Raw genomic sequence first — 24,616 nt, 5'->3', positions numbered from 1 at the left:
GCAAAACGCAGGATGCTCTTCCCGAGCAACGTCCCATGAATAATGGTTTTTTGGAGTTTTTAACGCTCCAGAGCGACTCATGCTATAGCGACATCGTAGGGAAGGGCCACGGAAATTTCGTCTGCCTGAGGTGCTTTAACATGCACTGACATCGCACAGTACACGGGCGTCTAGAATTTTGCCTCCATGCAAATTCGACCGCCGCGGCCGGGATAGAACCCGCGTTGTTCGGATCAGCAATAGAGCGCCATAACCGCTGAGGCACCGCGGCGGCTTTCCGAGCTTCATCGAAGTTTGCCCCGTGTCTGTGTGTATACACGCACACACACGCACACACACACGCACACACACACTCACTGACTGACATTTCCTGAAGGGCATAGAGAATGCGCTTGTGTAACCCCCCATAAAAAAACAGATCAAAGACAGAGAAAAAAGCTGTACAAAAACGCCCGCTTAGCCCGTGATGAATGACGCTCCACTAGGGTGTCCAGTGGCTGTACTTCGGGCATAGCACTAAACACCGGAACGCTGACACACACACACACTCACTGACTGACGTTTCCTGAAGGCCTTAGAAAATGCGCTTGTGTTAACCCCCCCCCATAAAAAAAACAGATCAAAGACAGAGAAAAAAAGCTGTACAAAAACGCCTGCTTGGCCCGTGATAAATGACACTCCACAAGGGTGTCCAGTTGCTGTACTTCGGGCATAGCACTAAACACCGGAACACACACACACACTCACTGACTGACGTTTCCTGAAGGGCTTAGAGAATGCGCTTGTGTTAACCCCCCCCCCCCCCCATAAAAAACAGATCAAAGACAGAGGAAAAAAGCTTTACAAAAATGCCTGCTTGGCCCGTCATAAATGACACTCCACAAGGGTGTCCAGTGGCTGTACTTCGGGCACAGCACTAAACACCGGAAGACACACACACTCACTGACTGACGTTTCCTGAAGGGCTTAGAGAGTGCGCTTGTGTTAACCCCCCCCCCCCATAAAAAACAGATCAAAGACAGAGAAAAAAGCTTTACAAAAACGCCTGCTTGGCCCGTGATAAATGACACCTCCACAAGGGTGTCCAGTGGCTGTACTTCGGGCATAGCACTAAACACCGGAACACACACACACTCACTGACTGACGTTTCCTGAAGGGCTTAGAAAATGCGCTTGTGTTAACCCCCCCCCCATAAGAAAACAGATCAAAGACAGAGGAAAAAAGCTTTACAAAACCGCCTGCTTGGCCCGTGATAAATGGCACTGCACAAGGTAGTCCAGTGGCTGTAATTAGGGCATAGAACTAAACACCAGAACACACACACACTCACTGACTGCCGTTTCTTGAAGGGCTTAGAGAATGCGCTTGTGTTACCCCTCCCCACCTCCCCCCACAAAAATATAGATCAAAGACAGAGAAAAAAAGCTCTACAGAAATGCCCGCTTGGCCCGTGTTGAATCATACCCCACAAGGGTGTCCAGTGGCCGTACTTCGGGCATAGCACTAAACGCCGGAACACATACACACACACTGACACACACGCGCACACACTGACACACACACACGCGCACACACACGCGCACACACACGCGCACACAAACACGCACACACATTTCATTCCAGAGGAGTTTCCGATAAATTCATGTCCGTAGCGCGTGGTGCCTTGGTCAATATACGTTTTCGTGATGTGATAAGTGCTTGACTTTATTGAAGGAACCACATGCGTGACACGGACAGGCATTCGGAGCCAGGAATGTTGATGGCAGTCTACTTTTCCGTATTCTGTATTCTGATATGCTTCACTGCTGACGATACTATGCCGAAAACATCGGTCATCTAACTCAAAAAGCTTATTTTTAAAAAGTGCGTAAAAATTTTAGATGAACCACCCTGCAATCGCTTCGTCGCGCAACGTACCACAAGTTGCCTTGAGTGAAGAAAAAAATTGGCAGTGGTTTAGCTCTGGAGGATTGTACGTAAAGAAAGAGTGGGGGGATGGAGAGCGCGCGGCAGCGGCGGCGGCCCGGGCACGCTACCTATGCGCCGCTTCTGCTCATGCGCCACTGGCGAGCGCGGTGGCGGCGCCTCTGAGGCACCCGCGCAGCGACGGCGGCGGCGCGCTAGCTGTGCGCCATGTGACGTCGCTGCTCCTCGCGCGTGCGCAGTATGGCATTTCGTCAGCTCCGTGAAATGGCTCGGGGACTCGCGTAATGTTGCTTTCGCAACAAAAAGCAACGAAGACCTCTGTTATGCCTGCATGCAGCATGCCCGTGGCATGCTGACTGGAACGGCACGTCTGTCGCGATATTGTGGACTGCTTGATGTTTGGTTGGCGCTGAAATTATAATTAATCGAGCCAACCTGCCCACCATTGGACTCTCCGTAATTTCGGAGAGGGAGGAGCCGCAAACTTCTCCACCCCGCGTGCAAAAGATGAGGATCGACTGCTGACCGGCGATAGGGGCCACGCCTGATTAGCCGTTGACCGGAGGCATGAGGCGTAGGCAAGTTTCTTTAGCAGCCCTTTTACTTGGGTAAGAACAAACGGTTACAAAACAAACCAAGCAAAATTGCGGAAATACACAGGCGCGAGGCGAATATAAACAAAGAATGAGAACACAAACAATACAATTAACACATAGAAGGAAACATCAGGGCGATTACTATACGGCACGTTACAACAACAAACAATGCAGTAGAAAAGGTTACGAGAAGAAAGAGTGACAGGACAAAAGAAAAGAGTAAAGCGAGTGGTGAGAAACGGTGGCTTAGCTGCGTAGTGGCAAGGTCCGGTCGCAGGGAGCATCGGGCTACGGACGAACTTGGGCCACGTGTCTTCCACGCGTCGTCGGGGCCGCCGTCGCCGCGCTCTACGCGCCAGACACCCGCCTTAGCTCGCTTGCCGAACGCTTCCCTGGCTGACCTCACACACGTCCGCACGCACCGAAATCTCCAAGCCAACTGCCCGGCTCGCGGTTTTCCCGCCACTGCGTTCTCGTGACAAACAACAACTAAACAACAACTCAAAGCACAGTGTGCAAACAATTCGCAGATGTTGAAAATGGGGGACAATAAACGGAAGAAACTGAAGGGGACGCGAGGGAAAGGTACGGTCCTAACGAGGAAAGATATGCTACCCTGCCAAGGTCGGGAACGGTGCTGGGGCCTTCAACCGGCCACTTCCCGTCCCCACCTCGTGTAATCGCTCGTTTCCCGACCATAATCCCGGGGAGGGGGCGGAGCGGCCTTGATCCTCCAGTGTCGCGAGCGGTCAACTGGCCCCGCGAGGGGTGCAAAATTATCGCCACCGCGTCTCGACATGTTTGCGAAGAACCGGCGCCGTGGCCAGCCGTGGCCACTTCGGTCGCAAAACAATAAAGGAGGACAAGCATGCACGCACTTTGTGACAACGTCACATGTGCCTTTCCTGGAACTAAGCGGCTCCAGGAACGTCACGGCGGCCATGATGTGCTCGTAGATCACTGCCTCACACACAGCTGGGAGCGCTGGACTGGGCTTCCAAATTAAAATTTCTACAGCTCTATCTTTTTAGAACCCACTGTCCCCAAGTGCACTTATCGCAAGCAAGATGATCTACGTTTAGATGCGACGCGATAAGACAGCGCCACGTAGCTCAGGACAAGGGCTGTGTTTGACGGGCGACAAGTGATCACTTACCTAGAAAGTGAACACTTTATGCAAGCATTCCGAATAGAAGGTGTCAAATTGTTGACGACGGTGCCGATACAAATACTTTAACTGCATATGAAAGTAGCATCGGGTCACAAAATCAAGCACTTACGTTGCCTTCATGTATTAAGCATGAAATGCTTTTAGCTTCCGTTGTCGGCGCGCTGCGGGTGATTTTTGGTAGTGTCACGTTGTAGTGACGGCAGTCCAGTGGTCAGGAAGACAGCAGAAAGACTTGTAAACGAAGCTCTTTATTTGGGCTGACTTGCGCCAGCAAAAGAACTGAATCACTCGGCAGCGGCGCAAGCAACAAACGTGCTCGTCAATCGTCGAACTACGAATGCCCGCCGCTCGGGGCATCGCTCAATTTAAAGCCGGCAAGGAAACTTCTGGATAATAGGTCAAGATCATCTATAGTAATCTGGAAAAACGTAGATGAAGTTCTTCATAAATGTTATCAATCGAGATTAGCCTGGTCGCTTCTTGCGTCACGAACAAAAATGATAACACTCCTTTCCTGCGTCCTCGGGCGGGAACAAACGGGCACTACAATGATACGTGTCACTACCCACCTCCCAAAGAAGCATCGCCTCGGTCCTTCAAAAATGGAAATAAACACGGAGAATGCAAACCTCGTGTCCTTTAGCGTTCGTAACATGGTTTAAGGCGTACGGCATATACGACTTCCGGGCGTGTACGTCGTCGCTGAGATAGGGTCGTGCCGTCGGGGATGACTTCATAGTCGAGGTCACCCATGCGACGGAGAACCCTGTTTGGGCCAAAATAGCGTCGCAGCAAGTTTTCACTCAATCCACGGCGGCGAATTGGCGTCCATATCCAAACAATATCACCGGCTTGTAATGCGTGTCTCGTCGGCGCAGATTGTAGCGTCGGACGTCTGTGCTCTGCTGGTCTTTAATGCGAAGCCGCGCAAGTATTCAGGCTTCCTCGGCGCGATGAAGGTAGACGGCGACGTAGAGGTTGTCTTCGTCTGAAACGTGCGGGAGCATTGCGTCGAGTGTTGTCGTGGGCTCCCTGCCGTTTACAAGCTAGAATGGGGCAAACCTGGTTGTCTCCTGGACGGCAGTGTTGTAGGCGAAGATCACGTAGGGCAGAATGGTGTCCCACGTGTTGTGTTCGACGGCGGTGTACACGGAGGGCATGTCTGCGATGGCTTTGTTCAGACGCTCTGGGAGTCCGTTGGTTTGCGGATGATATTCAATTGTCCTCCGATGGCATGTCTGACTGTAGTTTAAAATGGCTTCCGTCAGCACTGCTGTAAACGCCGTTCCTCAGTCTGTGATGAGCACTTCGGGGGCGTCATGTCGCAGGAAAATTCTTTCGACAAAAAATTTTGCGACTTTTGTTGCGGTACCATTAGGCAATGCTTTTGCTTCGGCGTAGCGGGTCATGTAGTCGGTGGCCACGATGATCCCCTTGTTACCTGATGATGAAGTCGGAAAGGGGCCAAGGAAGTCCATGCCTATTTCCTGAAAGGGCTTAGTTGGAGGTGCTATGGGCCTCAGGAGTGCGGCTGGCGTAATCGGAGACGTTTCGCGTCGATGACACTCACGGCCCGTTTTCACGTTTAGGGGGAATGTCAGCAGCTAGCCGCGGCCAACACTACTTCTCCTGGATGCTGTGGAACGTGCGAGCAATCCAGAGATGCCTTGCAGTCGGCCCATCATGACGTGCGTGCATAATTTCTTGCCTGAGATTTTTGGGTACTACAAGAAGATGCACTGCCCTGTTCGGCGCGAAGGTTTTCTACAGGAGGACATTATTGTGAAAGACGAAGGACGACAACTGGCGCTTGAACCTACGGGGAGGCGATGTAGTCTTGCCCTTCAGATAGATAATCACCTAGGCTTTGCAACTCAGGATCCGAGCACAGCTGCTGCGCGAAACTGCTGGCGCTTACCGGTCCTAGGAAAGCGTCGCCGTCTTCTTCTTCTGGTGCTGCGTCGACGGGGGCTCGCGGCAAGCAGTCTGCATCGGAATACTTGCGGCCAGATTTGTTGACTCAGTTATGTCGAATTCTTGAAGGGGCAGGCTACAACGAGCAAGGCGGCCGGAGGGATCTTTCAAATTGGCTAGCCAGCACAGATCATGGCGATCACTCACAACCTTGAATGGTCGTACGTACAGGTAGGGGCGAAATTTCGAAATGGACCAATTAATGGCGAGGCATTCTTTTTCGGTGGTCCAAAAGTTGGCCTCGGCTTTCGACAGTGAACGGGAAGCCAACGCGATAACTTTCTCCTGTCTACCATTTTTCTGAACGAGGACTATTCCTAAGCCCACACTGCTTGCATCGGCATGAATTTAGGTTTCGGCGTTTTCATCAAAGTGCCCGAGCACAGGAGGCGACTGTAAAGGGCGCTTCAGCTCTTCGAAAGCACCCACTTGCGGTGTTTCCCATTTAAAAGGCACGTCAGCCTTGGTAAGTTGGGTGAAAGGTTCAGCGATGCGCGGAAACTTCCTGACGAATCGCCGGTAATAAGCGCACAATCCAAGGAATCTGTGTATAGCTTTCTTGTCATTAGGCTGTGGAAACTCTGCGATCGCAGCCGTCTTCTGAGTGTCCGGGCGAACTCCATCCTTGCTTACGACGTCACCAAGGAACAGCAGCTCCTCGTAGGCGAAGTGGCACTTCTCTGGTTCCAGTGTTAGGCCTGAAGACTTGGTTGTTTCCAGCACTATCCGAAGCCTTCTGAGGTGGTCTTCAAAGTTTGAGGAGAAGACAACAACGTCATCTAAGTAGACTAGACAAATTTGCCACTTCAAGCCTGCGAGCACTGTATCCATTACTGGCTGGAACGTCGCTGGGGCAGAGCAGAGGCCGAATTGCATCACCTTGAACTAGAAGAGTCTGTCTGGAGTGATGAGCGCAGTCTTCTCGCGATCTCTTTCGTCGACTTCAATTTGCCAGTAGCCGCTCTTCAGGTCCATCAATGAGAAGTACTTAGCGTTGCACTGCCGATAAAATGTGTCGTCCATGCAGGGGAGGGGTTAGACGTCCTTCTTCTTAATGCTGTTCAGGCGGCGGTATTCGACGCAAAAGCGAAGGGTGCCGTCTTTTCTTTTCGTTAGTACGACTAGTGCTCCGTAGGGGCTCCTTGATGGCCTGATGACATCGTCACGAAGCATTTCCTCAACTTGCTTGCGGATAGCTTGGCGTTCTAGCGGTGATACGCGGTAGGGGCTCTTTCGCAGTGGGTGGGCGTGTTGGTCTGTGACAGTGCGGTGCTTGGCAAGCCGGGTTCGTCGCACATTCGATGCTGATGAGCAGCAATCACTGTACCTTTGAAGAAGGCTGCGTATTTGGTCTTGTCTGCTCCATGGCGATGCTCGGTTGATATCAAACGTACGTTGTTGGCTCCGGTCAGATGGTTCTACGGGTTGATCAGGGAGGGCAATTGCGTCTCTGATGTCTGCCTGCACGTCGAGAAAAGCAATCGTTGTACCTTTGTTTAGATCCCGGTACTCTTTGGTGAAATTAGTTAGCAGCACCAGGGCTTGGCCATTTCGGATTGATTTATTTCAAAATACTGTAGCCCCACTCTAGGGCAATAGCAGGAGTGGGTGCATAAAATGTGGAACAAATTCACTCATACAAGGGTACAAGAGAAGCATTACATATATAAACGCTGAAAACAGCACCCTACAATGCTACGACTCAATTGCAGACGGAAAATCACAAATTGATAATGCACGAATGTTGCCATGCAGAGAATTTCAATTCTCCACAGTGCGCGGAAAAAAGCTGTTTGGTTTTGGTTTTATGGGATTTAACGTCCCAAATGGACTAAGGCTATGACAGACGCCGTAGTGGAAGGCTCCGGAAATTTCGACCACCTGGGGTTCTTTAACGTGCACTGACATCGCACAGTACACGGGCCTCTAGTATTTCTCCTCCAAGGAAATTCAACCGCCGCGGCCGGGATCCAACCCGCGTCTTTCGGGTCAGCAGCCGAGCAACGTAACCACTGAGCCACCGTGGCGGCTTACGGAAAAAAGCTGTATTTGAAAACGTTAGTGCGGGCAAAAAAAGGTTGGATATTAAGATCGTAATGGCTCCTGGTTGCAGATGGTTTTGAAAACGAGATATGCTTACCCTCTGAAAGGCAATTACCAGAATCGACTATTGAGCGGAGGAGTTTTAAGGACTCAGTTTTCCGGCGGGATGCGAGCGGGCTTAAGTTTAAGGAAGACATCACAGGTGAGGGTAAAAAATGAAAGTCGTAGCGGTGGAAAATAAATCCTACAGCTTTTCGTTGTACAGATTTTATTTGCTCAATTTCGTATTGCTTGTATGGATTCCAAACATTAGAAGCGTGTTCACGAATAGGGCGAATTAGAGTTTTGTACATGAGCAATTTAGCCTCTTTAGGAGCATCCCGTACTGTGCGCCTCAAGTAACCTACCTTTTTAAGAGCTTTAGCTGTGATGTAATCGATGTGTTTTGACCATGTCATATTATGAGAAAAAATGACGCCAAGATATTTATAGGCATGAACCCTTTGCAGTGAGGCATAGTCGTAATTAGAAGGTGATAGGCGGTTGGTGAAAGACGTGACAACTGTTTTGCTGAAATTGATGTTCATCTGCCACGTATTGCACCAGTCACGGAACATACCAAAAGACTCATTCAGAAGGAGGCGATCATTGACAGAGTTGATAGTGTGGTACAGTACGCAATCATCGGCGTATAGACGGATCTTTCACTATAAAGTGAATCTTGTGCTTTACAATGCTTTAGTGCTATCTCTCATGCAGTACTGTAACATGATGTGAGGCACAACTGGTGTGACCAATTTGCGCAGGCTACATTTACTGCATAAAAGAGCCGTGCGTTATATTGCTGATGTACATTACACTTTCTCCACGAAGCCTCTTTTTTTTAAGTTTGATATTCTTCATGTGTTTTGTTTATACAATTATAGGTTGATTGTACGCTATAAAGCTTTCATTAAATTTCATATGGATTATGCAATTCGTCTTGCAAGACTACAGGTGAACACAAGTGATCGTCAAACCAGATACAAAGATATATGGTCCGTGCCCACCCCTAGGACATCCTACGATGAACAATAGCTTACACGCTGCCTTCATTGCTAAATTTACTAAACCGTGCGGAGTTTGATCCTACCTGTAACCGAAACGACACCGTCAAACGCTGTTGCCAACTTGTTTTTTTTGCAGGACTAAAATAAGAATTCCATTTTGTTCGCGACAGCTTCTGTTTATACTGTTAGTTATTTGTACTGGCATTGTTGTTTGTGTTTCTTTTGTGTTTGCCACCTTCAGTGTGTCTTTGATACTTCTATGTTTTGTAACTTTGATGTATGACTGGCCGTCATCTTGCTGTTTGCCAACTAGTAAGGGGTCGGGACCTCGTCAAGCTGTCCGAGCCTTTAGTCCCGTACTCCTCCTTCTCAAAGGAAATAAAGGTGATTTATTGATATACTGTCAGGTAAATCATTAATGTAGAGCAAAAACAGCAAAAGGCCAATGACAGAGCCTTGGGGAACACCTGAGTTTACATCGGCTAAGGAAGAATCGACGGAGTTGAAGCGAACAAACTAGGAGCCGTGCAAGAGGAATTTGGCAATCCAGTCAACGAGTTGAGAGTCACTGAGAATTACTTTTAGTTCGCATAATAATTAGAGTGAAGGACTGTGTCGAAAGCTTTTGAGAAATCGATGACTATGGCATCAGTTTGGTTACCGGCATCTATGCTGATAAGAATGTCATGTGCAAATTCGGTTAACTGAGTCCCTGTACTAAACCCCTCACTAAACCCGTGTTGAGCCCTATGAAGAAGATTAGTTGCTTCAAGAAATTCCATAATGTGTTTACAAATAATGTGGTCTTGGATCTTACATGAATTTGCAGTTAAAAAGATCGGCCTATAGTTAGAAACAAGTTGTTTGTTGCCGGATTGATAGACAGGGAGCACATTGGCGAGTTTCTATGAGGAAGATACAATGCCAGTAGATAGAAATTTTTGAAAAATAATTTAGAGATATCAAGGTGACCAAAGGGAATAACGTGCGAGGAAGATGTTTGAGATACAGTCCAGTCCAGCGCATTTTTTTGTGTGAAGGCACAAGATAAGATTTAAAATTCTCGGAGTGCTAACCGTGATATCAGAGATAGAATGATCATGATTAGGAAGACTGAAGGATGGAATCATGTTATTATCACGTGAAAAGACAGGGAAAGTAGGCATTAAACGCATCGGATATTTGAACAGGGTCAGTCACAATTTCTTCATTAATAACGAATGAGGTGGATGAAATGTTTGAGGGTAGAACAGAGCGCCAAAATTTACGAGGGTTATCTCTTAGCAGCCCTTGGAGCTGAACGCGGAAGTATAAATCTTTAGCAGAATGCATTTTATTCCGAAGTTTGTTTTTCGCAGCTTTAAATCGAGCACCAGCGTCAGGGTTACTGTTACGTGTCATGCGCCTCAGCCGGGCCACACGACGTGACATCTGCAAAACATCGCGATTAATCCAAGGGAGAGCAGGATTTCCTTTCTTCGTTTTGACGGGAACAGGCAGTTTAATGTGCAGTCTAAAATTTTTTTCCAAATATTCAGCAAGGTCATTACGGTCGCCGTCACGGCTGAGCCCGCAGAAGGAGTCGAAGCACTGAGCCAGTTTGTCGATTACGGAGATGTCGTCAGAATGATGGATATCCAGAAATGACGTGAAGGTGTACTCTGGTGTTACTAGAGAAGCGGGGCAGGGTAAGGAGAACTGCTGCATGGTCAGAAATACCATCGACAACCGTACACTGAAACCCGGTCTCTATTAGGTTGTGGCTTAGGTAGATTAAGCCTAGCAGTGAATTTACCCTGGTGGGAAGCGTAACTATTTGAGTGAGTCCAACCGAGAACGATGTATCCACCATCTCTTTTGCTAAAGAAGCTTCACGCCAGAATAACACATCGATGGCCAGTGTATACCTGGCACGTTGAAATCACCCATGAACATGATGTGTGATACTGAAAAGCTATGTATGAACTGGCCAACAGAGTGCAGTACATCAGCAGAGGTTCCAGGGGTTCGGTAAAAAACGCGATTAATAACAGTTTGTTTTTCTAAATAAAGCTTGCACCAAATTTACTCTGTGTTGTAAGGAGCAGGTAGTACAGAAAGTCTAAGATATGAACGCAAAAGTAAAGCTACACCACCGCCTTTACCCTCATGCCTGTCGGCACGGATATCAAGGTAACCAGGTGGGGTAAATTCAGTCATGTACGAGTATGTCAGGGTGTTGTCAGGTTTTAGTGATGCCAATAGTGTGAGGGTCATGAGAGGACACAAGCGCGAAATAAGGGAGTTTGGGATCCTTCTAGCATGAAGATTTAAGACAACGAGACTGGTTGGAGAGCTAGGTGAACGTCAACGTGGTAACGGAGGGAGCTCAGTAGATTCGTTAGTTTCGTGGCACGACAACAAAGGAGGCTGAGAAGATTCGGTCACATCTTGTGGGGGTCCTGTTTCAAGCTACTCGAGGCTTCATCCCATGTGTACCTGACACCATCAATGAAAGCGTGGTCGTACCGAAGCTTCACTTTCGTACCACCATCACGAAGCGAGGAAAATGCATTCCATATATTCTTACGAAGGGGCGGACACTCGAAGAGAAATCCTCTGTGATGTAAAAATCTTCCCCTTTGAGTTTCGATAGGTTCTTCATGGCAACGATCTTCTAACTAAAGTCAAGGATCCTTAGTATGACAGGACGTGTACGTCCATCACTGGGTCTGCCGATGCGATGACAACGCTCAATGCGCGGACATTCTATGCGAAGCTTTTCAGTAAATATTTTGCAGATTTTATACAATAAACTGTTGCCATCTTCATAAGGACTCTCTTATAGACCATGCACAACAAGATCGTTCCGCCTTGACCGGTTCTCCATGTCTTCATTCTTTACAACCAGGTTGGATATTGTTTTTTAAGGAGGTAATGTCCGAACGCAGGTTAGCGCTCGAACACTCAGAGGCTGAAAGAGTTGCAGATGATTCGAATGATGAGACACGAGCTTCAAGATCATCAAGACGAGCGGAAAAAGATTTCTTAATATCTGTAATGTCACTAGCGATTCGTTTTTGACCAGCAAGCAGTTGCGAGAGCTGAGAAAGCACGTCTCCCACCTCCAGAGCGGAAGACAAGTCAGTATTGGAACGCGTTGCCCGCTTCCCGCTAAGATGTTTAGACGAGCTAGCTGAGAGTGATCGTTTAGGGAGGCCTAGGTTTTATTCAACGTACCCGTTTGTAGAAGGCGAGAGAAGCAAAATACAGCATTTGAACAGAAGCTAGCAAATCTCTGTGGGCAGGAAAACAGCATCAAACAACGATCATGAGATCGAACGCAGTGAACACTCTTGTGGTAACATACCTACACGAAAAATATGCAAAGATTAGGCATCTTGTAAAGGCCTCTGCCGTCCTGCTCACTGAAGCGGTAGCCGGTGCGGTCCGATTTATAGTCCGAGGTAGAATGGACGCAGACCAAGGGCCGATGGTGACTGCACGATGCAGACAGGCACGTGGGAAGCCCTCAGGTGCCCAAGGGAGCACGCCAGGTATATCACCAACAAGGGTGACATGGCAGTCCGCAGCAAAACTGGTGGTCCCATCCACGTGCCGCAAGCTTGATGGTTGCGCCGGCGCTCTTGAGTCGAAGTCGCAAAAAAGCGAAACAGCAACAGCGGTGAGGATCTGCGCGACGAACGTGCAACGATTAGGCATCTTGTAAAGGCTGCTGCCGTCCTGCCCACTCTCCCAGGGCGACTCCCCTTGCGACGCCTAGTCCTCGATCCAGGAATAACTGGGTGTTCCCCTCGACGACGCCATCGGCATCTTCGGTGACTCCAGTACATATGCAGGCGACGACACTCGATCGGCTCGGCATGCTCAATGCTTCGTCGAGGACGTTTAGGCAGCGTGAGGAGTTGCGCATGTCGCAGCAGGTATGGTTTTGTCCATGGAAAGCCTGATCGACTTAGATCGAAGGTTGATGATCGCCCGATGTTCATTCAGGAAGTCCATTCCCAAAATCATGCCTCGCGAGCATTGCTGTAGGACCAGGAATGTTGTAGCATAGCTTCGCCCATTTACTCTAAGTCTCGCTGTGCAGCGTCCTCACAGCATAATAACGTTACCACCTGCGGTGCGGATCAGGGGCCATCCCAAGTTGTTGTTACTTTTCTGGGTCGGACAGCCAGTGGCCAGCTTATGACGGAGTAGTCAGCTCCCGTGTCGACCAAGGCAGTAACCGCGTGACCGTCGACCGTAACTTCAAGGTCACTTGTTCGCGTTCTCGTATTGCACGTTGTCATCGGTGCCCGATCTCGGCTTCGTCGAGTAGTGAGGCTGCGGTGGGCGTACTCCGACGTTAATTCTCTGGGCAGCGGTAAAAGCTTCAGGTCTGGCCGTGTCGTCGTATGTGAGGCATGTTCTTGCGTTTTCGTCGGTGGAGGATCTTTGTTCTTGCGCTCAGAAGCAACCTCACCCCCAGAGGCGGCTTTATTCAGTTTAACCTTCAGGCGCTGGGGGAGCGTCCACACACGGCGTAACCTCGGCAAGGACATACAAAGCGCGGTGACGATGGAGACAGGGAGGTGATAGGCGGCTCGGCGATGAGCATTCTTCCCGACGCAAAAACTCCTCGAGCGGGGCATCGTAAGAGAACCCTCGGATACCCATTCTTCTGCATGGGCGGTGCCGGAGGATGTGACCGCCTTCGCCACAGTGGAAGCATAGTGTGCGGCGCTGGTCGTGAGTTCTCCACTCTTCGCATTTCCTCGGCCGTGTGCGACGCTCGTAGGACGGGCGGGTTGGAGCGAGAGGGCGGCGGTCCGGCGCAGCTGGCTGAGGGCGATAGTGGCTTGGGCACGGTCGTCGAGGTGCAGGACGGCGCACTGCTGCGGCGCAACTTATGGCTGGGGGCTGCAGATGCTGCGTGGTTCTCGGCGTCACACGCAAGGCCTGTTGAACCTCGTCCCAGATGACGTCAGTGAGCGCTGTAAGCTGCGGCTGCGTCCCGTTGGCAGCAATCGTCGGAGCTCTTCTCGCAAAACTTGACGCATAACCTTCCGCAGCTTGTCGTCGTTAGCGGTGTCCAGGCAGCTTGCTGAGAAAACGCGCTGCTGGCGGTCATACTGGCGGGCTCTGGCATCAAGATTTTTTTTCCACGACGGATAAGTCTTCTGAAAATTACGCGACGGTTTTAGGTGGGCTTCGTACGACGCCGGCAAAGAGTTGCTCTTTAACTCCTCGCATAAGAAGCTTTACCTTTTCTTCCTCATTCTCGCGTCGACACGCCGGAAGAGACGCTTCATCTCCTCAGTGCACACTGCAATGGTCTCGTTTGTATCTTGTATGCGAGACTGTTGCAGCTGCTGGGCTGTCTCCTTTCTCACGATGTTTGTGAAAATCTTCAGAAGCTGCTCCTTGAAGGTTTCCCAGTTCGTAAGGTTAGCTTCCTCATTCTCAAACCAGAATCTTGTTGGTTCCTTCAAGGCGTAGGAGACGTACCTAAATTTCATGACATCGTCCCAGTTGTTAAAGATAGCTGCCTAGTCGAACTGTTCCAGCCATTCTTCGGGGTCGGCTCCAGGCGAAGCGTCGAAGGTTGGTGGCACCCGGGGCCGCTGCAGTATGATTGGAGTCGACGTCTGGACAAAGCTCATGGCGGACGTTGCTGTTTGGTTTCGCTTCCGGGTAGACTCCGTTAGAGTCCCGAACTGAGGTGCGTCCCCTAGCAGACGACGTCGGCTTGCGCGGTGGACTGAACTCAGGCCCTTCGGTGAATGACTCAGAGGGCTGGCGTCACGATTTGGAGGGGGTGACCGGTACATGAAACGCTACCCAGCACCTCCACCAGATGTCACGTTGTAGTAATGGCAGTCCAGCGGTCAAGAAGAAAGCAACAAGACTTGTAAACGAAGCTCTTTATTTGGGCTGACTTGAGCCCGCAAAAGAACTGAATCACTCGGCTGCGGCGTAAGCAACAAACGTGTTCGTCAGTCGGCGAACTACGAATGCCCGCCGCTCGCGGCATCGCTCACTTTAAAGCCGGCAAGGAAACTTCGAGATAATAGGTCAAAATCATCTACAGTAATCTGGAAAAACGCAGATGCGGCTCCTCATGGCTGTAATCAACCGAGATTTGCCCGGTCGATTCTCGCGGCACGAAGAAAATTGATAACACACCTTCCGTGCGGCCTTGAGCGCAAACGAACGTACACTACAATGATACGTGGCAGTAGAGTTACCTTGGCGCCAGAACAGAGAACACGTACGCGAGCACAGATAGAACTTTGGTTTGGGTTATAGGGTTTAACGTCCCCAAAACAACTAAGGCTATGGAGACGCCGTAGTGGAGGGCTCTGGAAATTTCGACCACGTGGGGTTCTTTAACGTGCACTGACATCGCACAGTACACGGGCCTCTAGAATTTCTCCTTCAAAGAAATTCAACCGCCGCGGCCGGGATCGAACCCGCGTCTTTCGGGTCAGCAGCCGAGCACCATAACCACTGAGCCACCGCGGCGGATACAAACGAACTTTGGCGAAGCTTTAACTCCGCTTGGTGCTAGGTCAACCACAAAAACTAGTGCAGCCTGAGAGGCGAAAGTGCAGTCCTGGTGGCACTTGGTAAGCTAAGTGACAGCTCCGCTGCGGTAGCTCCGCGTCACCTAGCTTGCAAACCCTAGCTTGCGCGCAAATCCTAAAACACAGATCCCGTGGCTTCATCTATCCCCCGGGCCACTAACCAGCTCAATGCTTGGTTCTTCGACGCGGTGGTCGGCGGAGGCGGTGCTGGCGGTGTCAGCCGCAACGAATATCCCAGCGTTTTGTGTAGCCCGTGCTCGTGCCAGCCCATCTTCTTTAGCACACGGCGAGCGACAGTCGCGCGGGTCGCCTTACGCAAAACGCGCGAAAGAAATCAAGGCGTGCTGTGGCTCTTAAAGAGTAGCTCAAGGAAGAAGAAGTGAAGTGGCTGGTGGGCGACGCTCCCAAAGACTTGTGTGCAGCTATCGGTATCTGTGAGCCGTCTTTGCTGGTGGTAAGATTTTTGTGCTGTGCATTTCACGCATACATCTGCTCTCAACGACGTAATAGTATCAGTTTTTTAAAGCGAAAGCTTCACTAACGGATCTCGTGATTTGATAGTCGGGTGCCTTTTTCTGACCTTCAGCTGAGTTAGTGGTCAAACCATGAAAAAGAGAAAAAGAAATTTAATAAATATCCATGAGTGAGTCGAACCCGTGGCTGCGTGAACAGATATCCTTTAAGGAACGCTGAGCGAGGCCACTAGGCTATCGCCACAGCCAACACGCGTCGTGTTGAACTCAACGTTTGTTGAACTGCACCACAGTCTCGCGCTGTGCATTGGAGAGCGTTGTCTTCATCAACTTCCATCTGCACCGTCCCACTGCACTGCCTGCTCACTGTCGTCTTCTACGTAGCACAAATGGGTCCTTTCGCTCCGATTCGAATGTAGTAAACATTCTCTGTAGCTTTTTTTGTTTGTGTGTATGGAACGGAACAAGAGAAATTAAAATAGCGTCGTTTTACTTTGTCTTTCGGGCTTGTCAGTAAGAAATAACTTGCGTAAGTACGTTGGGCTGGAAGTGAAGAAGGCAACATGCTGCCCTTTCTTTCAGCGACTCTTGGCTTCCTTCATATGTGTATCCTAACAGCACCGTTTCCCCAAGCCATCTCATCACTTCTGTTGACTGTGTCTGTTTGGCTTTTAATAGCACGTTCTGTTCGCACATCCTTCCCGCTTCCTGGAAATAATTGTTGTAAAGTGGCGTGATTGCTGTAGTTATTGTAAAGTGGCGAGATAGCTGGTCAATGGCAGGCTGTCCCCACTTCAGCTTCGCAATTGCTGTGACCACGCTCTTAAGCTACCTACTTATTCACGTTTTGCACAAACTGGCGCTGAAGGCTTAAAGATCTGAACAATTGGAACCGAGCGTTCTAATTATGAGGTCAGCGCCACACGAAACAAACAGAAAAAAACAGAAAAATGCAAAACTTTCGCGCAATGTGTGGTGTACTGATAGCGCAAGCGCATGTTTTAAACACTGCATTTTCATGTATCGCTTATCAGCCACGCAAGCAGTCGTCGGCAGATCACATGTTCATCGGCCTATAAAAAGGCACTGTATCAATAAACGTTTGTTCAGTTCCAGCCTGGCGTCCGTCTGATACACAACAGTTGGCGACGAGGCAGCGACGGCGATGGCCGTCGGAAGGATCGGCGAGTATCGTCTCGGCACGAACGCGTCATGGGACGAATACGTCGAGCGCCTGGAAATGTTCTGCGAAGCGAACCAGATAACGAAAGAAGAGCAGAAAAGAGCAGTCCTGTTGAGCAGCTGCGGCGAAGAAGTGTACGGGCTCATCGTAACTTTGGTGAAGCCACAACGACCGACAGCAGCAACCTACGAAGAAATCAAGACTGCCGTTCGCAAGCACCTGCATCCAAAGCCTTCGGAGCTGTATGCAAGGTTTTTGTTCTACAGGCGAAACCAGGCTGCCGAGGAAACGGTTGCGGACTACGTCACGGCGCTACGGAAGCTAGCCGAAGACTGCGGTTTTGGCAGCGCCCAACTCCCGTTGGACGTCATGATGCGGGATCGTTTCGTATGCGGACTCCGGAACGAAGGGGTTCAGCAGCGACTTCTCGCAGAACACAGCCTTACGTTTAAGGTTGCGTATGACTTGGCCACAACTGCAGAAGCAACCGCTAAGCAACAGCGAGACATACGCAAGCACGGTCGATACGAGACGGACGGCCAGGAAATGGTACAAGCAACCCGTGCGAAGCAAGGCACCCCAGCGGAGGGGTCCAGCTGTTACCGGTGCAACGGTAAGCACGCTCCACATTTGTGCCGTTTTAGAAAGGCGACATGCTTCAACTGCAAAAGGGTTGGACACATAGCTAAGGCTTGTCGGTCGAAAGACGATAGTAGAACTTCTCGGAAGACAGCGTATGAGCAAAAGAAGAAAGGAGATAAGCGCAAGGGCGTGTACGAAATGAGTGCGTTGTTTTCCCTGTGCGAAGTGAATGAGCAAGAACAGAAGTTCATGGTTCAAGTAATGATTGCAGGGCAAAAAGTTCCGATGGAGGTTGATTCTGGCGCATCGTGCTCAATTGTGAGTGAAGATACGTTCATGGTTATTGAAAGGAATCACGGTAAAATACCACTGCAAGATTCTGGAACAACTATCGTAACCTGGTCAAAGGAGGCGTTACCCGTGCTGGGTCAAGCAAGTGTCTTGGTGGAATTCAAAGGCAGGAAGGCGAAGCTACCTTTGCTCGTAGTACAGAAGCAAGGTAACAGCCTGATTGGGCGAAACTGGTTTAACCCGTTAGGTATTGGCTTGCGGGGAATACAGCAAGTAAACGTGGAGGACGTGCCTTCGCGATTTCCCGAAGTGTTTCGCAGGGACCTTCCTGGCTTCAACGGACCGCCAGTTCACATCGAACTGAAAGATGACGCCCAACCGGTGTTCCTCAAAAGTCGACCAGTTCCACTGGCCCTCAAGGACGACGTGGCCAATGAAGTGGACCGCTTGGTGCAACAAGGTGTGTGGGAGCCCGTCAGCTACTCCAACTGGGCAACACCACTGGTAGTGGTAAGAAAAAAAGATGGAACTTTACGTCTTTGCGGCGACTATCGCAGTACCGTAAACAAAGCTATTAAGAGCAGTGGATACCCCTTGCCCACTACAGCTGAAATGCTGACAGCTCTAAGTTCAAGCAAGTTTTTTACCAAGTTGGATCTAGCCCAAGCTTATCAGCAGCTTACGCTAGACGACGAGACGGCTGAGGTGCTCACAGTTAACACGATAAAGGGACTGTACAAGGTTAAGCGGCTACCGTTTGGAATTTCGGTCGCACCTTGGGTGTTTCAACGAGTCATCGACACGCTGTTAGCGGGCATTCCCGGAGTGAAAGCTTATCTGGATGACATATTAATCTCTGGATGTAACGCCGAAGAGCACGCCGAGAGATTAGAGACTGTGCTATCGCGTCTGCAGAAGGCACAGCTACGAGTGAACAAGGACAAGTGCGAATTTAACCAAACGAGCATCGAATTCTTGGGACACAGGATTGATGACTCAGGAGTACATCCCAGCCGAAGCAAGACGGACGCCATCCGGCAAGCGCCTGCGCCCGCAAGCAAAAAGGAGCTGCAAGCCTTTTTGGGATTGCTGAATTTCTACAGCAGTTTCCTCAAGGGCAGGACGGAAGCGGCCGAACCGCTTTATCGACTGCTCGACCGTGACCACGAATGGAAGTGGACAGGTGAGCATCAGCGGGCTTTTGAGAGACTGAAAAATTTACTCAGCTCAGACTCCGTACTTGTGCCCTACGATTGCAAGCGTCCTTTAATTTTGTGCTGCGACGCATCGCCTGTGGGGGTGGGAGCAGTGCTAGCCCATCGTGCGGATGACGGGAAGGAGCAGCCCATAGCTTATGCTTCTCGCACTCTTGGCGTCAGTGAACGCAACTATGCTCAGATTGATAGAGAGGGTTTGGCTGTGGTCTTTGGCGTAAAAAAGTTCCACCAGTACCTAGCTGGGCGAGAATTTACAGTGATAACAGACCACAAGCCATTACTCGGCCTGTTTAACACGAACAAGCGAGTGCCCGAAGTTGTGTCGCCCAGAATGCTTCGTTGGATTTTACTGTTGTCTGCGTATAACTACCACCTTGAGTACAGACGAGGCCAAGACAACTCCAACGCCGATGCACTCAGTCGTCTACCAGCCCCGGGAGACGAGGACGAGCCAAGACCGCCTGGGGACGTGCTCTTGTTGGAAGCGGTCGACTGCGCACCGCTGCAAGCGGCGGACATTGCTGCGCTGATCAAAAAGGACTCGGTTCTATCCCGGGTAAAGGAATGGCTACTCAGTGGCTGGCCGTCAACACAAGTGGACAGCAAGTTTGCGCCTTATGAGGTGAGACGGTCGGAGTTGTCATTGCATCGTGATTGCATACTGTGGGGGAATCGTGTCATAATTCCAACCGCAGCAAGAGAGAATGTGCTTCAGCTCCTGCATGCAAATCATCCAGGGATGAGTGCCATGAAAGCATCAGCTAGAGGGCTCATGTGGTGGCCGAAGATGGACCACGAAATTGAGGAGTTTGTTCGGCACTGTCAGCCATGCCAGAGTAACCGTCAAAGCGATCCCAAGGCTCCAGTTCATTTTTGGATCAAGCCAGATCAGCCTTGGAGTCGACTGCACATTGATTTCGCTGGCCCAGTGAAAGGAGAAGTTTTCTTAGTCGTGGTAGACGCGTACAGCAATTGGGCTGAAGTCGAAATCATGCCATCCATGAAAGCTACGGCTGTCGTCAACAGCTTAAGGAAGATGTTTGCGACACATGGTGTACCTGACGTTATCGTTTCAGATAACGGCACAGCTTTCACTAGCACAGAGTTGCAAATGTTTTTGAAGTGTAATGGCGTACGTGCTATCTTCACTGCACCTTATCACCCAGCCAGCAATGGTAGGGCGGAGAGGATGGTAAGAGAAGTTAAAGAAGCATTGAAGAAACAGCAGGAAGGTTCGACGCAGTGCAAGATTTCCCGGTTTTTGTTTAAGCAACACACGACGCCACATTCGGTCACGGGAAAATCTCCAGCAGAGTTAATGTTCGGACGAAGACTGAGGTCAGCGTTAGACAGACTCCATCCGGACCGGCAACACGCGCCTGAGCTACAACGACCGGAGACTAAGAGGTTTCGTGTCGGTGACGCGGTCTACGCTAAAAGCTTTTGTCCAGGTCCAAGGTGGAAGGCTGCCAGGGTTGTGGCAGTCAGAGGTCCGGTGTCGTACGTGGTACAGCTAAACAACGGTGAGCGTCATCACAGGCACCGCAACCAGTTGAGGAGCGCCTGGACGCGGCTCGAAGTTGACCCAGCCACAAGTGAGGACTACCACGCCAGGCTTCCTCCTACAGCTAGGCAGCCACAGCCGCTGTCTGCTAACCCAGAAGCAACCCCTGGGGCGAGTCCAGGCCAAGCCACCCAAGTACCGGTCGAGCCGCGAAGATCAACGCGTGTTCGACGACCTGTCTTGCGTTATGGCATTGATGTCTAGCTAGTCAGTTTTGGATTGTGCAAATAATCTTAGGAGAAAGGATTGTGGTGTACTGATAGCGCAAGCGCATGTTTTAAACACTGCATTTTCATGTATCGCTTATCAGCCACGCAAGCAGTCGTCGGCAGATCACATGTTCATCGGCCTATAAAAAGGCACTGTATCAATAAACGTTTGTTCAGTTCCAGCCTGGCGTCCGTCTGATACACAACAATTGGAACCGAGCGTTCTAATTATGAGGTCAGCGCCACACGAAACAAACAGAAAAAAACAGAAAAATGCAAAACTTTCGCGCAATGAATATTTAGCCTTCAACTAGCTTAGGAGGGTATATCATAGGCCAGGTCATAAGATATTAAATCAACAAAAAAAAGCAGTAGACAAAGCAGCAGAAGAGAACACAGGATACAACCGCACTCTGTAGCCCACTGCTTCGTACCTTTGCCTTTTGCAGCCGAAAGCGCCAATCCGGACGTCGAAAGCATAGCAAAATCGTCTCTCGCTTGCATGTGCCTAACACGAGCATTTCGTCCTGGGGCACTGCGCACTCATCGTCGTCTTCTACTTAGCACTGAGGTTCTGGCCCGAGGAAAATCAACTTTTGCATGTCCGCTAAAAAAGGTCACCAGATTGAATCAGTCATCATGTGTGTGCCTCATTCCAATCATCCGTGCATGTAATATCAGTAGAGCAGTGTTTGGCCGAGCTTTCGCAGTTAATCGAATGTTGTAAACATCCTCGGCCAATAATTTGGTTTTTGTTTCTATAGCCTCGTAGATCCTCCCAGACACTCTCTCGCAGCAGAACGTATTCGCAAAGTTTTGCGGGTTCCCTCTTGTGTCGCAGGAGCTGACCGAGCAGAAGGTGTTCTTCATCACCGCCTGCCTCTTCAGCTGCGCAAAGGCGGACGCTGATAACCTCTACGGCGGGGACTGCAACAAGGCGATGGCCAACTTTGCTCCCTTCGCCAAAACCTTCCGGTGCCCCGTGGGCTCAGACATGAACCCGACCAAAAAGTGCCCCTTTTTCGAATGACCACGTGACTTTGCCCGTTTGCTCTTCCGGTTTCCATTCACGATGCCCTCTTAGTGGTGCCGCATCCTGTGATATATGTGACCTTTCTCCTTCGTGCCTTATGCATGGAATTCGCGAAATTTTTCATTGTGACCACTCGAAATGTGCTGCGACTGGAGGCTAGTTTCAGGCCGTGTCTTCCAGCAAAGCAGTAGGGCATAAAATATATCACATTTTCGCGAGTTAAACTGATGTAACGTATACTAGTGCGAGTAAAGTATTACCACAGCCTTTTCGCCGACTTCACAGGTGGCGTTCATAATTTTACATTGACTGGGACAACATGCTGCTAAAAGAGTGCAAATAGTTCAGTTTGCGATAATTGTAGTGCAGCAGCACGAAAAGACGCCACTTTGAACTAAGGAATGGGCTGCCTACTACACGATCCTTCATTAATCACGCACCTTTTGGCTTCTCATTGCTGAAACATTTCTGTCGTCACTGATGAACCTGCAGAGACAACTTGGCCGCCTTCATTTCTGGCTTCATCGGTACATATACAGGCGGCATTAATGTGAAAGTAACTGCCTAATCAGCGGAAGTTCACAAAAAGCTTTCAGTGAGAGGCACCGTAGGTAGCTTGGTAGGCAAAGTAGGAATGGCCTCTGCTATGACTCACAGAATATTGGTACTTTATTGCAGGTGCTACAGAAAGGCGAGTATTTTTTTGCCTTCAGCACGTGTACCGTTTTTTTCGCATTTTTAGATAGCAGGACTGCAACGCATATAACACTGATTTCTTGACTCCAGTTACTCGTCGTCTAGCCGTGTAGATAAAATGTCTGTGGTATTTCAGCTCAAGTTGAGCCACCGTTGATTACTGGGTGCATTGTGCGCCGGACTGCAACCATGGACTTATGATACTTGTCCCAAAGTGTTCATGTTAACGCGGCATGTAATGTCAGTTTACATTTAAAAAAACTCATCGCAATGTTTGCACACTATAACCTTTGAAGCATTCATCTGCGGTTACTGACCGTGTGCCGACCGCGCAACGCATTTCCACGCGCTGCGCATCTGAACCTCAATATTGTGGTGCAGAAGAGCAGGCCAAGTGGCCGGAATATGTTGTCAACGAGACGGATAAGTAGGCACGTTTTGTGTGGTGAATTTGAACGCGCTTTTTCGGCGCTGATTGAAAGGCCCTCGGTACTCGACGAATTACGGCAGTGAACAGCATATTCAGTGAAGGTTCATTAATTTTTTCAGCAGGAAATGCAAGAACAAAATGTAGAGTAATTATACAATCTGACCAGCCTGTCAATTCTGCTATTTATTTATTTCTTGCTTCGTACTTGACGATTGAGCAGGCTCATCGGATAACTTCGGTTCTAATATTTATGTTAGATAAAGAAAGGTCGAACTAAATCCTGGCGAAGAAAAAATTAAAAAAAGCGAATGCGTGTACCGCTTCCGGCTTGCGAGCGCTGTTAAACGTGGGCCGGCGTCAAATTATAGTTCATGGCTTTATCACAAAAGTTACGTGTAGGAACTTGCATCTGGATCATAGGACTTGAATTTCATTACATATAACAACTGATATGTTATCAGTGCGAGCTCTCTCATAGCGCTATAAGCGCCAAAGGGCCCGGCTCTGAATTTTCTGTTGTGTGTCAATGTTGTTTCTGTGAAGCGGCTCAAGGTAATCTGAGCATACTGGAGATTATGGCGTCTTAAAGGAATACGTGTTAGGTGTTATCTTCAATCACGATTTATTAAGCTATGACGTAATAAACCGCTTACGGGCAGCGGATGAAGAAACACAACTCGAGTGCCAAGCACGTATTGGGGGCGAGTTGGTTGGTGAATTCGGAGCAGACAGCATGAAGCGGTGACATCTCAGAGGAGTGCGCGTACAGGTTCAAGGATATCCCTCGTTTTAGGCGACATCTTATTAGGCTCAAAAGGCAACCTGTTGAAACAGTGCTCAGCAGAGACAAATGTATTCAGCTCATGAAGGAAAACTCGAACAAGCCGAAAGGGGTAATGATTGTGGTTTTCGGGACGTCGTCTAGGTTGACGGGTATCTGCGTGTAGGCCTTCACCAAGTCTAGCACGAAGAAAACGTGGAAGCCATAAATGCGATGGGCGAAGTCCTGTATGTGGTGAACGGGGTACCTGTTCGGAATGGTGCCGGCGTTGACGGCGCGGTAGTCCCCACAGGGCCGCCAGCCTTCGGTCTTCTTCGGGACAAGGCGAAGTGGCGAGGCCCGTGGGCCGTCGGAGCGGCGGGCGATTCCCTCACGGAGCACGGCTTCGAACTCTGCTTCGGCTATGCGCATGCGTTCCAGGGCAAGGCGACCGGTCGGCAGAAAACCTGGGGGCCTGGGGTGGTCCGGATGTAGTGCACAGTGGTATGCTGCACATCACGTGGCAACCCGCGAGGGCGCGTCAAACCGGGAAGTTCGGCGACGATGGCGTGGTACGGTGAATGATTTTCACCCCCGAGTACTTTGATGCTTGGCTGGTGGGTAGTCGTTCGCTGTCCTGGCGAAAAATATCCCGCTGTCGCGTCGATTAGACAGTCATGGCGGCAGTCCAGAAGGAGGCTGTAGTGAGCCAAAAAGTCTGAGCTGATGACTGGCTAGATGATGTCGGTGATGACAAGATTCCAATAAGGGCCACGGCGTAGGTTTTTAAAATGGACGTGCAGGCGGAGCCAGCCGTAAGTCTTGATTGCGGACAAGTTTTCCGTGCCG

The 24,616-nt window shown here is 49.9% G+C and overlaps 1 protein-coding gene and 1 pseudogene across 1 annotated transcript; both read left to right on the top strand.

Annotated features, from left to right (window-relative positions):
* The window catches only part of LOC149327633 (neprilysin-4-like), a 35,082-nt pseudogene extending 13,204 nt beyond the window's left edge, over positions 1 to 21,878 (top strand).
* LOC149327634 (uncharacterized) lies at positions 16,808 to 20,843 on the top strand. The gene is made up of 4 exons (XM_089563473.1): positions 16,808 to 17,825; positions 18,129 to 18,368; positions 18,774 to 19,041; positions 20,527 to 20,843. The coding sequence occupies exons 1-4, from the start codon at positions 16,968 to 16,970 to the stop codon at positions 20,841 to 20,843; spliced, it is 1,683 nt and encodes a 560-aa protein (XP_089419599.1). The 5' UTR covers positions 16,808 to 16,967.
* Positions 21,879 to 24,616: the final 2,738 nt, after the last annotated feature.

The sequence above is a fragment of the Amblyomma mixtum genome, chromosome 10, assembly GCF_055824585.1.
Source record: "Amblyomma mixtum isolate Tamu chromosome 10, ASM5582458v1, whole genome shotgun sequence".
Lineage (NCBI taxonomy): Eukaryota > Metazoa > Arthropoda > Arachnida > Ixodida > Ixodidae > Amblyomma > Amblyomma mixtum.
The sequence above is the reverse complement of the archived record's forward strand: the minus strand, read 5'-3'. Positions and strand labels throughout refer to the sequence as shown.

Coding starts and splice junctions, on each gene's coding strand:
- LOC149327634 (XM_089563473.1), top strand. CDS start 16,968: ATGGCCGTCGGAAGGATCGGCGAGTATCGTCTCGGCACGAACGCGTCA. Junction 17,826..18,128: donor AACAGAAGTTCATGGTTCAA/GTAATGATTGCA, acceptor CGGGGAATACAG/CAAGTAAACGTGGAGGACGT. Junction 19,042..20,526: donor CCACGAATGGAAGTGGACAG/GTGAGCATCAGC, acceptor GCTTTTGTCCAG/GTCCAAGGTGGAAGGCTGCC.